The sequence below is a fragment of the Trachypithecus francoisi genome, unplaced genomic scaffold, assembly GCF_009764315.1.
Source record: "Trachypithecus francoisi isolate TF-2019V2 unplaced genomic scaffold, Tfra_2.0 Lachesis_group1, whole genome shotgun sequence".
Lineage (NCBI taxonomy): Eukaryota > Metazoa > Chordata > Mammalia > Primates > Cercopithecidae > Trachypithecus > Trachypithecus francoisi.
The window spans coordinates 77,785,165-77,801,568 of NW_022681454.1; the positions used below are offsets into that span (position 1 = coordinate 77,785,165).

At 35.7% G+C, this 16,404-nt stretch overlaps 1 protein-coding gene across 6 annotated transcripts in view; it reads left to right on the forward strand.

The window, feature by feature from the left end:
* Positions 1-16,404, forward strand: part of CLOCK (clock circadian regulator) — a 117,354-nt gene that overhangs the window by 59,692 nt on the left and 41,258 nt on the right. For all 6 annotated transcript variants that reach the window (XM_033214636.1, XM_033214639.1, XM_033214641.1 and 3 more), the window contains 5 exons: positions 1,789-1,878; positions 4,600-4,659; positions 5,340-5,488; positions 8,198-8,289; positions 13,347-13,436. In XM_033214636.1, coding sequence (XP_033070527.1) covers positions 1,832-1,878; positions 4,600-4,659; positions 5,340-5,488; positions 8,198-8,289; positions 13,347-13,436 — 438 coding nt within the window. In that variant the 5' untranslated portion in view covers positions 1,789-1,831. The remainder of the gene's footprint in view (positions 1-1,788; positions 1,879-4,599; positions 4,660-5,339; positions 5,489-8,197; positions 8,290-13,346; positions 13,437-16,404) is intronic.

Below are 16,404 nucleotides of genomic sequence, written 5' to 3' on the forward strand. Positions count from 1 at the left end.
GGCAGGATTGCTTGAGCCCAGGATTTCAAGGCAGCAGTGAGCTATGATCATGCCACAGCACTCCAGCCTGGGCAACAGAGTAAGACCCCATCTCAAAAACAAAAAGAAAAAAAAATATTCTGAGCCCCTCACAGTTCTTCTTCTGCAGCCGTAACCATACAGGCAATGCAGCAATGTTACCAGGGTTATTCTCCATTCCTCTCATGAAGGTGCATTTAAAAACAGTGACCGAATGTTTAGAATCTCATGTTCTTGTAATATCTTTAATCTTCTTTGGTTTAGAAATGCTCCAATGTGCATTTCCTTTGAATGTTGAACATTTTGTTGATGCTCAAAAGCTTTCAGATTTTGGAGCATTTTGCTATTCAGGTTTTCAGATTAGGGATACTCAACCTGTAGAATATAGAGAGACAAATTTTAGGCTTGTGATCCAGCTTTAAAGCAGTAAGTTTTACTTCCTTCAATTTGGTATGAGACTATAGTAAGACTCTCCTGTATTTGACTTACCTTTGCCAGTTTACCACTTGTATTCTCACTTTATGGTCTCATAGTTAAAACTTTAAATTGTAACATGCCAGGTTTTTCATAAGGAAAATGCTAAACCTCCTAGTTTCTCAAATACGATATTCTTTTGTCTCACTGAGGCCTGTGCCTTTAAAATTGCCATTCCTGTAGCTTAAAATTCTTTCACCTATTACCTGTTTCTGTCCTTCAGCCTGTTGCTTCTCAAACTTAAGTGGTCATACATTATCACATGGAGCCCTTGTGAAAATGTAGATTCTGGTTGTTAAGGCTGGGATAGGGCCCAAGATTTTGCCTTTGAAAACAAGCTCTCAGAGGATGGTGATGCTGCCCATCCCTGCACCATATTTGCATTAAAAAGAATCTTGACTCCTGACAGACTTACTGTCATGAAGAATATTTCCTCTTGTGTCCCCCCTCTAATTCCCATGGGTACACATAATTGTTCCTTGCCCAGTGGTAGCATTACACAGTATACACCTTCATTATACCTCTTACTATAATTATTTAGATATCTATCTTCCTGCTCAATTGCAGTTTTTCCTACAGGGACTGTGTCTTTCACTGTTGTGTACTCAAAGCCTGCTGTACTGTTTAGCAGAAAATAGGCTTTCAACAAATGGTTTTTTTTTTTTTTTTGAAACGGAGTCTTGCTCTGTCGCCCAGGCTGAAGTGCGGTGGCTGGATCTCAGCTCACTGCAAGCTCCGCCTCCCGGGTTTACGCCATTCTGCCTCAGCCTCCCGAGTAGCTGGGACTACAGGCGCCTGCCACCTCGCCTGGCTGGTTTTTTGTATTTTTTAGTAGAGACGGGGTTTCACCGCGTTAGCCAGGATGGTCTCGATCTCCTGACCTCGTGATCCACCTGTCTCGGCCTCCCAAAGTGCTGGGATTACAGGCGTGAGCCACTGCGCCCAGCCTCAACAAATGTTTATTGCTGAATAGATGGTGTTATTACAGACTATTTGTAGTTATATAGTCAAATATATACTGAATATTGAGAATGTCTGTTTTATTTTGATTGATAGTAAAGAGAAAGTTAATATGAGCCTGAATTACTTTTTTTCTTGTAGTTGTTTTTTAGGAGGGGAGAAAAAGCCTCAAATGTACCTCAGCCATAGGTATTTGCTTGAAAATAATGTTCTAGTCTTCAGTACAAACAAAATGTTTTGAAGTCTCTGTGATAACATATAGTATTTCTCAGGATAACTTTGTGGAAATAAGATTTTTAGAAAACTAATGACCATTTATTTTTCTCTTCACATAAGGAGAAGTACAAATGTCTACTACAAGACGAAAACGTAGTATGTTATGTTGTTTACCGTAAGCTGTAGTAAAATGAGCTCGATTGTTGACAGGTATGTTTTTGAAGACTCTTATTTTAAGTTATATATAGTTATTTTAAAATGCACTATTAGAATGATGGTCTATATGAAATTGATAGAAGGAGTTTTATGCCTAAACATAATTACTGTTGCATTCAGTTTCTGTATTAAACAAATATAGTGTAAAAAAGTAAGTAAGGTATATCAATATTTTTCTAGAGCCAAAGTCAGCAACATATGGCTTGTGTGTTTTAAATGAGTCCTGACCTGTAATTTTGAGTGATTTGGTCATAGCTGCTCTGAAGGAAATTCTGACAGTTGCAGATGTTTCCTTGGAACCGTCTAGAGTCCTTTTTCTTCTTATCTAACTTCATCCCTTCAAGCATCTTAGCATTTGTGACTGATAAGAGGTAACTATAATTAGGATTTCATTAGTTAAAATTGTAATCTTTACATCTTACTCTTGGGAAAAGGGTAACTCTCCATATTCCTTTGATTTTAATACTTGAAATTTTTGGAGGAGGGTAGAAGGGGGCAGAGAGGGTTAAAAAAACTATTGGGTACTGTGGTCACTACTTAGGTGGTGAGATCATTGGTACACGAAACCTCAGCGACACGCAGTCGACCCATGTGAAAAACCTGCACATATACCCCGGAACTTAAAGTAAAAGTAGAAAAGAAAAGACTTTAAGTTGTCTTTGTTTTTTACATTTTAGCATCTCTTATCATAATTTAATTGGTAGCACTCTTTTTTTTCTTTCTTAAGGGCACATAAAATAGTGGTGATCTTAACAGTCAATAATATCTTAAATTTGATATAATCCAATAACATTTTTAAAGCATCTACTCTTTGACAGCAAATGTACAGAATACTTTTTTATATGTTATTTAACCTCAATAATTACATAAGATTTTACAGATAAGAAAACTGTAGGTCAGAGAGGTTAAATAATTGTTTAAAGTCACATAGCTAGTAAGATATCTGGAATTTTTACTTGTGTTGGTTTGGACATTAAAGTTGTTATAATTATTGCACTGTTCTGGGTGCTCCATCCATTGGGGATTCTTGAAGAGTTTTGCACATAGACTTGTACACAGAAGTGACTTTTGACATCTGGGACAACTTTTCTCCCTTTCTATGAGCTAAATAGTAAAGATATATACTACACCAGAACTTAAGGTCTGAGGAGCCAGAAACTTCCTTAAAGAGGCCTGCCTGTCCCATGGCCATAGCTTTGAACTGTGCCATAGTTACAGGTGGAATTAATGATAGTCTTTTCCTTGGAAAGGATATTTCTTCACTGCCTTTGACAGATAAAATATGAATTTGGCATTATGCTTTTCCCATTCTAGATAGTATGACATCTAGGGATGACATTAGTGTTTTCAGACATAAAGCAGTGATTATTAATATGGGTTCCTTATCTCTGAATGTCATGAAAGTTAGGAACTCTGTCCTCAGAAAATTCATGTACATACAAAAATTTTTAATAAATTTCAGGGCATACATGGAATCCCCAAAGTTCATACATACACCTCCACCACGATACAAGTGTTACAGGTGATCTCAATAGTGACCCCATTTTATAGCACATAGGCCTTTATAGGCCATAGAAAGGTGTGGCTAAAGGAGTGAATAGTGAATTTATATAAAATCTCATAAATCAGCAGAGACTTTAATATTGCTCCTAGGGTTGAGTTAGCCACCAGTGCGCTTGATTTTATTTTTTAGGAATGGTCTTTCCTTACATCTTCCCATAGCCAGCCCCTTGTTGTCACTTAGATCCTAGCTCACCATGTCCCCCACTAACCACTCAGACTCTAGTAACTAAAACATCACCCCTTTAAAAAAAATTAAAACTCATCACCCATTTTTATACTTGTTTCTATCTACTGGAAAATAAGGATGGATATGGGAGCTCACACCTGTAATCACACTTTGGGAGGCTGAGGTGGGAAGGTCATTTGAGCCCAGGAATTTAGGACCAGCCTGGTCAACATAGCAAGACCCTGTCTCTACAAAAATTTTTAAAAACTAGCCAGTCATGGTGGCATGTCCCAGCTACTCAGGAGGCTGAGGCAAGAGGACTTCTTGAACCAGGAGGCTGAGGCTGCAGTGAGTCATGTTCATGCAACTGCACTCTAGCCTGGGCAGCAGAGTAAGACACTGTCTCCAGAAAGAAAAAAAAAGGAGAAAGTGTAGGAAAGCAGCTAAATGTCTTGTTCGTTGTTTACTAAACATGTTCAGAACAGAGCACATGAGTGCTAATACATAGTTGTCAAATGAATTAGTAAATGAATGAAATGTATTAATATAAGTTAATGCATTAGATTGTGATGTTTATGAGTAATTTGTGGTTTATAAAGTAAATAAGAAATTTAAATTACGCTGTTATAGTTAACAAAAATAATTTTATATAATGGCAAACACCGACTTTCTGTAAGTTTTTACTGATTACTAAAAGTTTGAAACAAGATATTTAAACTGGTTAAATTCTTGTTTAGCGTAATGTGTTCATAATATAGCTAAGTATAAATACTTTTACAATTTATATATATAATAAACTTAAAAATATAATTATTACTGAATTTTGATTTTCAAATGTTTACTAGGAAATAGGTTAGTAGTTTGAATTTTATAATCCATTAACTTTACAAAAATTCTAGGGTGTAACTGAATTGATTTACATGTCATTTTAGTATTGCTGTGGCTTAGCGAGTCTGCTCTTATTTTCTCTATCTGCTTTCTTTTAGAGATGACAGTAGTATTTTTGATGGGTTGGTGGAAGAAGATGACAAGGACAAAGCAAAAAGGTAGTTTGATTAGAGATGTAAAATAGTAAATAAGTGAATAATAAATATAATGGTAAATAAATAGTGAATTAATGATTTCCAAAAGCTATCTGCTTTAGGAGTTTAGATATATTAGGAAGGTGGAAGAACTTAGAATATTGGTATGTAGTTTATAAATTAAATATCTTCTGACCTTTTGGAAAAGTATTATGCTTTGCTTAAACAGAAACTGAATTAGATTTTCTGACTTCCCAAAGCAGATAATTAACAGGTATCATAAAATGATTGTTTTATAAATAATCAAGTTTATTTTTCTCAGTAGCTCTTTGTTTACTGGTTACTGCTTCACATAGAATAGCAATCATTATTCATTTAGCACATGCATTTATAATAACCATATAGGTTAACAATCATTGGAAGTATTAGATTAAATAAAACCTGTGATTTGAATGCAGTTTTTCTTATTGGCATTTGTCATAAAAACGTATGTCAAATGCATGATTTGTAAAATTTTCTTTAATAATAAACTAAGCTGAAAAATTATTGCAAATTAACTGTATATTGTTGGTAACCTGGGAGGTACTTGTTGCCATCTATGTTGATAGAAGTATGTGCTGTGTCATGTCTCAGTTAACATTGTATTAAACTACTTGTGTAATTAAATGGATTGTTTGAAAAATGCATGTTTTTCATTTCATCAGAGTATCTAGAAACAAATCTGAAAAGAAACGTAGAGATCAATTTAATGTTCTCATTAAAGAACTGGGATCCATGCTTCCTGGTAATGCTAGAAAGATGGACAAATCCACTGTTCTGCAGAAGAGCATTGATTTTTTACGAAAACATAAAGGTAAATTTTTAACTTTGTATAATGGAACAGACTCTCAAAGCATTAGTTAGAATCTTGGCAGAGATGCTTAAGATTGGATGCTTCCTTGGCTTTTTTAAGAGAGAGAAATCAATTGCATTTTAAAAGATTTCCTAATATGTTCATTCTTTCATTCAACAAACATTTATTCCATGCCGACTACATGATAAATCCTCATGATGCAGGGTAACAGTCCTGAATTTCAAGTCAAGCCAGGGCAGACAAACATGTAAGCACATAATTACAAATATGAGTAGTGCTTGTAAACTGCAGCAAAAACACAGGAAAGAGTATATCAGGGAGACTTTAAAAATAGTTGATTTTTCAACTGAGTCTTTTAGATTAAGGAAGACAGCATGTCACACAAAGGGAATATGTGCAAAAGCAGAGAAGCAGGGAGACTTCATTGTCACTGAAGCATGTTTGTGTTGGAAAATTATGGGTGTATTTGAAAGAAAGGAAAAAGCTAGATAATATAAAGTTCTTATATGCCATTTTAAAAGGTTTTTTCAATGTATATCTAGTAAATCAACACTATAAAATAAAGTATTTGTTAATAGAGGAAAATCATCTTGACAAATGAGTCATGAAAAGAAAATTTAAAGAACATTAAGTATTTTGGTAACAGATGATAGATTAAAAAAAAAAAACCTGTAGAAGGAAATTTCCTTTTTCAAATGCGAATGAAACTGTAAAACTCAGGACAGTTAGTAATTAGTGCCTCTGTTTTACTTCTGCCTAGCTCAGTTGGTAATGCCTTACCAGACTGGTTTATGTTCCACCACTCGTTGAAACTGTTTTTGTTAATTTCACTTATGACATTACCTTCCTATCCCCCAATAAAGCAATAGCTTTTTCTTATACCTCATCTTCTTCTGCATCTCTACAGCACTGGAAATTTTTATCCTTCCTCCCTTGGGCTTCCCTTATATTGTACTTTCACCTCCCCTTTTCTAACTGAAACTAACTTCTTTCCACCTTCTAAATGTGACATTCCTAAGTCTTATCCTTGTTCTCTTGTTTTCTGTACACTCTCTCTCTTGCTTATCTCATTCCATAGCTTCAGCTATTGTGTCTCTATTAAACTACCAGATTTCTATTTTTAGATGCAAACATTTTACCCATGTATTTCCAGATAACTTCTAGATCATTCTTTTGCATGTCCTCAAACTCAGTGCATCTAAAATTGAATTTATTTTCATTGTGTCAAGTTACCTCTTTCTCTTAACTTGCCTTTTTTCATTTTTATACTACCGTCCTTTTAGTCACCTAAGACTTAAACCTGAAAAAATTTTAGGATTTTTTTTCATCTTCCTTAGCACCATATCACAGTTGCCAAATTCTGTTGATTCTTTTGTAAATGTGTCAATATTTATTGCCACCACTATCATTACATTTTACCTCTACACATAGTATCTCACTAACCTCAGTGACTGTTAAATGGCACACTCATTGAAATCAGTCCGAAAATACTAGGAGTTCAATAAATGATTGTTGAATGAAATGAAATGCATATATTTCCCCCTGACAATAGAGGATGAATTTTGGCATTAGGTAATTTGTTTTTTCAAAATCAGATACATAATTCTCACAAAAGTAGTATTTCTGTTAAGGTGAAAGGATTTTATATACATATCATCCTAAAATAAGCCTATGTTTAATGAAACTTGATTGGATTTGTGGGTTTAAATCCTTTTCCCAAATGTATATAATTGATACGAATTTTAAAAGCACTATATTCCATACATTTAGTAGCTATACTTCTTAGTTGATCTTCATATTTCACTACAGGCATTTCTAATATGCTAACTTATTAGACAGAATGCTGTATTTCTGTATCTGATGATAAAATCAGAATTTAGCTTATACTTACTACAAAGTAGAGTATATTTTGTAGAATATGGTCTATGACATAGATTTTTATTCTGCCTGCTTGTTTTAATATGTCTACATTTAAAAATAGAAAAAATGTGTTACTAGGTTTCATCATTTATTAATAGCTTTTTCATAACTAAATCTATTAGAAGTATGTAGTGAAATAAAATAGTAATAATTGTTACAAATATATGTCCCACAGCAGGGATCTCCAAATTTTTGACCAGCTATCTACTATTGTACAAAGAGGATACTAAGAAAAATCACTGTGGGAATATTACTGTAGTAAAGTTTTTGTGCAAAATATTAATTTAGTCTCTTTGATTAATTAAGATGGAGCACTTAAGATTGGGAAAAAGCTTTTTGCCCAGCAGTAGGCAGCTAAGGCCTTCTGTATTGAAAGCAAACCGAGTGACCTCTTTGGCCTTTTTCAGCTAATTTCCCTAATGCTGCTCTAGACATTGCTATTTGAATGCCAAGGGAAGGAAAAGGAAAAAAAGAATGTCTTCAAAATTCTTGGAGCAAAAATCTTGTTTGGTCCTTGTGTCAAATAGGATGCAATCTCAGGTCCATCAGCAACATAACAGAGTGCCAAGAGAAAAACTAAAGAGACTGGTATCACCAAGAGACCGAATCCAAGGAGATAACTTGCCACGTTGTCTCAAATATTTCATCATGCCAAAACCTGGACCTTTTGATGTCTACTCAATAAATGTTAATGCTTTACTTAGACTGGGAAGAGAGAAGACAACTTGTAGGACTTTTGTACTCCTCCGGTGGTTGGAGTATGCCACTAATATGTCAATCTGTTTACAGAAATCACTGCACAGTCAGATGCTAGTGAAATTCGACAGGACTGGAAACCTACATTCCTTAGTAATGAAGAGTTTACACAATTAATGTTAGAGGTATGTCCAGATTTAATTTTTGAAAGTTTTGTTTTCCTCAAAAAAGAAATTACCGGGTGACTTAATATACATGTGTACCTTGGCAATATTGCGAGTTGAGTTCCAGACCACTGCAATAAAGCTAATATTTCAATAAAATGAGTCACATGAATTGTTTTGTTTCCCTGTAGTCTATTAGGTGTGTAATAGTATTATATAAAAAAAATTGATCATACCTAAATTTAAAAATATTTTATTGCTAAAAAATTCTAACAATCACCTGAGCCTTCAGCAAGTCTTAATCTTTTTGCTGGTGGAAGGTATTGCCTCAGTGTCAGTGGCTACTAACTGATCAGGGTGATGGTTGCTGTAGGTTGGGATGGCTGTGGCAATTTCTTCAAATAGTCAGCAATGAAGTTTGCCACATCGACTGATTCTTCCTTATAAGAAGATTTCTCTGTAACGTGCAATGCTATTTGATAGCATTTTACCCTGAGTAGAACTTCTTTCAAAATTACAATCAGTACTCTCAACCCCTGCTGCTGCTCTGTCAACTAAGTTTATGTAATATTCTGTATCCTTTGCTGTCTTGTCAACAATATTCACATCTTCATCAGGAGTAGAGTCGATCTCAAGAAACCACTTTCTTTACTCATCAGTGGAGCAACTCCTCATCAGTTCAGGTTTATTAGGAGATTGCAGCAGTCAGTCACATCTTCAGACTGCACTTCTAATTCTAATTCTCTTGCTATTTCCACCACATCTGCAGTTACTTCCACCACTGACACGTTGACCCCCTCAAAAGTTATCCACAAGGGTTAGAATCAACTTCTTCTTAACTCTTGTTAATGTTGATATTTTGTCCTTCTCCCATGAATCACAAATGTTCTCATGCCATCTAGAAGGGTGAATTCTTTCCAGAAGGTTTTCAGTTGACTTTGCCCAGTTCCATCACAGGAATCACTATCTGTGGGAGCTGTAGCCTTGTGAAATGTATTTCTTAAATAAGACTTGAAAGTCAGAATTATTCCTTAACTCATGGGCTGCAGAATGGGTGTTGTATTAGCAGGCATGAAAACAACATTAATCTCCTTGTACATCTCCATCAGCACTCTGGGCAACCAAGTACATTGTCAGTGAGTAATAGTATTTTGAAAGAAATCTATTTTTCTGACCAGTAGGTCTCAACAGTGGGCTTTAAATATTCAGTAAACCATGTTGTCAACAGATGTGCTGTCATCAGATGTCCTGTTATCCAGGGTTTGTTGCTCTATTTATAGGGCATACTTCTTAAGGGCTTTGGGACTTTTAGAATGGCAAATGAATATTGGCTTCAACTTAGAAGTCACCAGCTGCATTTGCCCCTGACAAGACAGTTAGCTTGTGTTTTGAAGCTTTGAAGCCAGCTTTAGCTTCTCTTTTCCAACTTTGAAAGTTCTAATGGCATCTTCTGCCAATAGAAGGCTGTTTCATCTGCATTGAAACTCTGGTATGTAGTGTAGCCACCTTCATCAATGATCTTACCTAGGTCTCCCGGATCACTTGCTGTAGCTTCTACATCAGCACTTGCTGCTTCACCTTGTACTTTTATGTTACCTCATGAACCAACCTCTGTTCACTTCGAACTTTTCTTCTGTAGTTTCCTTACCCCTCTCTGCCTTCACAGAATTGAAGACAATCAAGGCCTTGCTCTGGATTAGGCTTTGGCTTAAGGGAATGTTGTGGCTGATTTGATCATCTATACAGAACACTCAAACTTTCTCCATATCAGGAATAAGGCTGTTTCACTTTCTTAGCATACATGTAGTTGCTAAAACTTTTCTTTTTCATTCACAACTTTGCTACTTGTTTGGTTGCAAGAGGTCTAACTTTTGGCCTGTCTCAGTTTTCGACATGCCTTCCTCACTAAGCTTAATCACATCTAACTTTTGATTTAAAGTCAGAGATGAGGGACTCTTCCTTTCACTTGAATACTTAAAGGCTATTGTAGAGTTATTAATTGGTCTAATTTCAGTATTGTTGTGTGTCTTGGAATGGGGATCTCCAAGGAGAGGGAGAGGGATGGGGGAATGGCCAGTGAGTTGGTGGAGCAGTCAGAGCACACACAACATTTAAGTTCGCCATCTTATGTGGGCGAATCACCATTACAGATACAGTAATAATGGGAAAAGTTTGAAATAATGCAAGAATTACCAAAATGTGACATGAGACACAACGTGAACATATGCTATTGAAAAAAATGATGCTGATAGACTTGCTTGACCCAAAGTTGCTACAAATCTTCACTTTGTAAAAAAACAAAAAGCAAAACACAACCCAGAAACTGAAGTTCAATAAAGCAAAGCACAATAAAACAAGGTATGCCTGTATAAATAGATTATGGCCACATCTCAAGTCTGAAGCAAGGTATTTGGCAAATTGAGTTATTTTTCTGTTTGTATTTTAGATGGAACAGTTAATTGTGTGTGATTAATTCTTTATGTATTCAGCAGAAATGTTACTATATGAAAATTTGTTAGAGTATAAATATAAACATTTAAACCTGTACTTTAAATCAGAAAAATAAGTGAATAATTTTTATGTATTAGCTCGTTGAATCCTTATAACACTCCTATGAAGTAAACACTAGTATCTGTTTCTTGCTTTCAGATGGGGAAATTGAGGAACACTGTCTCTCTCTTTTTTTTTTGGAGACGGAGTCTTACTCAGTTGCCCAGGCTGGAGTGCAGTGGCACGATCTGCCCACTGCAACCTCTGTCTCCCAGATTCAAGTGATTCTGTCGCTTTAGCGTCCCAAGTGGCTGGGATTACAGGCATGTGTCACCACGCCCGGCGATTTTTTTTATTTTTAGTAGAGACGAGGGTTTACCATGTTGGCCAGGCTGATCTCGAACTTGATCTCAGGTGATTCACCTGCCTTGACCTCCCAAAGTGCTGGGATTACAGGCGTGAGCCTGGCAAACAGTTGTCTGCTTTTGACCCTATTATGAAATAATACTGGCATTATGATACTAAAGGGTTGAAAAAAATAATTCATGAGTTTGCTCGAATGACAAGATTTCTACTTCTATATTAGCAAAGACTGGATTTGTTTGAGCCATTCTAAAAGATAGGCATCTACTCAAAATAAGTTCTTTGTGATATCCAGATCTCTTTCCCGAAAGAAGGGGACATGGGGGAGGGTACCATTTTCTATATATTCATCAATTACGTAGAGTTAGGGAAGGCCACTGTAACCCCCAGCTCTATAAATTATATACTGCAAGTACTTTTACTTGTGCTACACTAGTGCTGCAGATATAAGGATTAATAAGATATACATGGTTCCTACCAGAGGTCACGATCCTTTTCGAGAGCCATTTAATTAAACAAGAAATTAAGAGATTAGTGTGCTAACCATTTTAATAGAAGAATCTCTCTTGTAGTATCTTTTCCGCTATGTATCTTCTACTTCTTCTCCACTGGATCTTCCTTTCCCTTTGACTACAAATATACTTGCTCTTTTTTTAAATGCCTTCTCTTGATACTTCACCCCCTTAGAACTGTTTGCCTTTTTCTTTCCTTCTAAAGTTCATGAATGAATGACTTGTAATAGCCTTCTGATTTTGTACTCATTTTTAAACTCATTGTAGTCTGACTTGCCTTCCTGTTAACATAACTTTTTGAAAATCACCAAAATTCATTTCTCATTCTTATTCTTTATTTTGTCTCATTTTATACCAAACCATTCCTCTCCTCTTAACGTTGTCATTCTCTCTTCAATTGATTCCTTGATGACAGCGTATTCTGTCTTTATCATAATTTTCTTTTTTGTAATTTTACTTTATATTACTATTTTGAGGCAGGGTCTCACTGTTGCCCAGACTGGAGTACAGTGACATGATCATGGCTCATTGCAGCCTCTGCTTCCTGGGCTCAAGTGATCTCACCTCAGCCTCCCAAGCAGCTGGGACTATAGGCATGTGCCACCACACTTGGCTAATTTTTAAATTTTCTTTCAGAGACAAGGTTTCGCCATGTTGCTCAGGCTGGTCTCAAACTCCTGGATTCTAGTGATCTTCCCGCCTTGGCTTCCAAATTGGCTTCCTGTCACAGGCGTAAGCCACTGCACCCAGCTTTCTCTGTTATTTTATCTGGCCTTTTTCTCTTCCTCATCCCTTATATGTAGATCATTCTTCCAGGATTTCTCTTTTATAGATCTCATTTCTTCAGCTGTCACTTCTGTGCCTAGGATTCTTAAATGAAAATACATTGTAGTGTATAAAGTACAAAATTGCTTTTTTATTAAGTCTTATACTCCCTGCTCTGACTTCTCTTCTGAAATTGAGCTTCACATTTCTCAATGCTTGCTCAAAGGACTTTCTTTATTCCTAATACTACTGATTTCATTGAGATTCCCATTAACTTAATTATTCCAAAGGCCACTATGATTTTCCTAACTGAATTTTCTTTTCCCTCTAAATCCATTTAACACCCTTCTTCCACACTACTCTTATTGAAGCACAGCTCCCTGCGCTAAAATCTTCTATTGGCTTACCATTGTATACAGAATAAAATTCTTATGTCAAAGCCTTTTATGATATGAACTCAGCCTAATTTTTCACCTTAATTTCCTGCTACTCCCTTTTACTTTATTCTCCATATATCTCCTTAAACTTCAAATGTACACCTCTATGTTAACATATCCATGATAATAATGTGTTCCTTTGTGTGCCTACAAAACATTTTGATGTCTTGTGTGCTTTGGAGATGTCAGCATCTTCAAATAAGCCATGATACTGTATATGCATGGTTGGATCATGTAATATACCTAGTGATGAAGGTAGAACATTGTCTCTATCTGTTAGAGACCAGTTGTCCAATAGATGGCCAGAGAGAGACTTTTTTTCTCCAGAAGCATTTAAAAATGAACAAAGATACATACTAAGGTATTGTAAAGGAGGAAAGGTAGTATTATATTTTGACAGAACTTTGGATGTTTCCATATTAAATCCTTTGTCATTTATCTCAGATTTTTATTTCTGTCCTGTGAAATACTTTCTTCTTTTCATTTAACATATCATTATGTTTAATTTCAGGCTCTTGATGGTTTTTTTTTAGCAATCATGACAGATGGAAGCATAATATATGTGTCTGAGAGTGTAACTTCATTACTTGAACATTTACCAGTAAGTATAAAGATCCTACAATCTACTTCTTATTAAAATGCCTATTTTAAATATTCTAAAGCACTAGGAAGTGGATTTTGAGAGCAGTGTATAACAGTGGTTAAAGGGGTAGCGATAAGAGCTGTAAGTATGTCTTTGTTTTAGCATGTGTTTTCTCAAAGCTCAGTCATAACTAATCTGTAGTAACTTAGTATTCAACTACAGTTATGCATCACTAAATAACGGGAATATGTTCTGAGGCACTTTTGTCACTGTGTGAACATAGTAGAGTATACTTATAAAAACCTAGATGTATATAACCTGCTACCCACTTAGGCTATATGGTATAGCCTGTTGCTCCTAGACTCCAACCTGTACAGCATGCAGCTATACTGAATACTATAGGTAATTGTAACACAAGAAGTATCTATATGTTTAAAAATACCTAAACATAGGAAAGGTACATGTGAAGGACTAAGACAGTACTGTACACCTTTATAGACTTTATAAACACTGTGCACTTAGGCTTCTTTATATAAAAATGTTTTTGTCAATGATAAATTAACTTTAGCTTATTGTACCTTTTTAACTGTGTAAACTTAAAAATTTTTTTTTAACTTTTTTACTCTTGTAGTAACACTTAGCTTAACACTTTGTGAGGCCAAGGCTGGCAGATTGCTTGAGTTTAGGCGTTTGAGACCAGCCTGGGCCACATGGTGAAACCCCATCTTTAAAAAAAGACAAAAATTAGCCGAGTGTTGTGGTATGCACCTGTGGTCCCAGTTACTCGGGAGGCTCTAGGAGGAGGATTGCACTGAGCCTGGGAGGCAAAGGCTACACTGGGCCATCTGTGATAGTGCCACTGGACTCCAGCCTGGGTGACAGAGCAAGACCCTGCCTCAAAAAAAAAAAAAAAAAAAAAAAAAACCACCACAAATACATCATACAGCTGTACAGAAATATTTCCTTTCTTTATATCCTTATTTCAAAAAGCTTTTTTCTATTTAAAAAACTTTTTTTTTAACTTTTTAAACATTTTTGTTTAAAAAGATGTAGCTGTCATCTCCTATAATAACAGTACCCTTTTGAAATACCTCCTAAGGGACCTGCCTGATGTTGTTTTAGAGTTAACTTACAAATATATATATATATGTAAGGCTAGGCGTAGTGGCTCACGCCTGTAATCCCAGCACTTTGGGAGACCGAGGCAGGCGTATCACCTGAGGTTGGGAGTTTGAGACCAGCCTGACCAACATGGAGAAACCCTGTCTCTACTAAAAATACAAAATTAGCCGGGCGTGGTGGTGCATGCCTGTAATCCCAGCAACTTGGGAGGCTGAGGCAGGGGAATTGCTTGAACCTGGAAGGCGGAGGTTGTGGTGAGCCGAGATAGAGCCATTGCACTCCAGCCTGGTCAACAAGAGCGAAACTCCATCTCAAAAAAAAAAAAAAAAATGTAAATAGAGAATACTCTAAATCATTAAAAGTATGGTAAATACATAAACTAGTAAGATGATTGTTTATTATCATGTACATATGTACTGTATATAATTTTATGTGCTAAACTTTTATATGATTGGTGGCACAGTAGGTTTGTTTACACAAGCGTCACCACAAACACAAGTGCAAAGGATGAGTAATGCATTGATTTATGACATTACAACAGATACAACATCACTAGACAGTAGGAATGTTTCAGCTCCACTGTAATCTTAGGGCCACCTGTGGTCATATATGCAGTCTATTGTTGACCGAAACATTGTTAATGCAATGCAAGGTCGTACCACTTTATCTAACCTCTCTTTTTCCTGTCTTCTTTATTCTATTGCTAACTTTTTAGTGTTTCCGTTTTAATCATCCTGTTGAAAATGTTAAATCACTGAGAATGTCTTGAGAATGAATTTCTGCTGAGATACTTGTTGCAATTAGGGCAACTCGTAAATATTTTTCTCAATAGAATTATAAAAAAAAACACTGTAAAAATAGTAGATACAGAACTTTTTATGCTGTGTGACTTTGAACTGATAAAGTCATATTGGCCATATTTTAATTTATTATCTATATGACCAAAAGGGTAGAGAATTAGAAAAGTGTATTTTGTTTGATTAGGATGGTGAATACCTGGTTTGTGTGCTTACTTTTTTTCTAATGTCTATTTATTAGTATCTACTCTGTGCCAGACAGTGTGCTAGGTGCTGTGCCATAACTGATAGGCTTTTGGGGGGAATCTTCAGTTTTAATATGTAATGTTAAGATGGAGCTCGTGGTATAAATATTTTGAAGTTACTTATAAACTACTCTTAAAATGCTCCTCTATGTCTGGGTGCAGTGGCTCATGCCTGTAATGCTAGTGTTTTCGGAGGCTGGGTGGGAAGATTGCTTAAGGCCAGGAATTCAAGACCAGCCTGGGCAACATAGTGAAGCATCCTGTCTCTACAAAAAAATTTTAAAAAGTAGCTTATCTCTGTAACAGGGTAAAGTAATTCTGCTTGTAAATGTCTCTTTCAAGAGATATTGAAAAGTGGTATTTCTCTCCCTTTGATTATTCTGATACTTCATATTTTATAAAGAGAATGAATGGATTTTAGCACTTAAAAGTCCAGGCTCTAAAAGGGCATTTTTTAAAGATGAAAGCCATGCAGTAAATAATTTGCTAATTTCTTTGCTTCATACAGAAAATAACTTTTACTTTCCTACTCTTCTGGGGCTTTATTTTCTAGTTAGCTCAAATAGTAGGATAAGCCCAGCATTTAAAAACTTGTTTGAGAGTAACACATGAGATTATCAGCAACACATAAGTAAGCTAGCATAGGCAGGAAAAAGGACAGACTGATTAACTAAATTTTCTGGACAACTTAAAAAAATGTTTTCATAGCAAGAAAACCCAGGGAAAGAATCCCGTTATAGGATTAAGATAATGTTTTAGGTAATTTGAAAAAAGTATAGTTACGGCCGGGCGCGATGGCTCAAGCCTGTAATCCTAGCACTT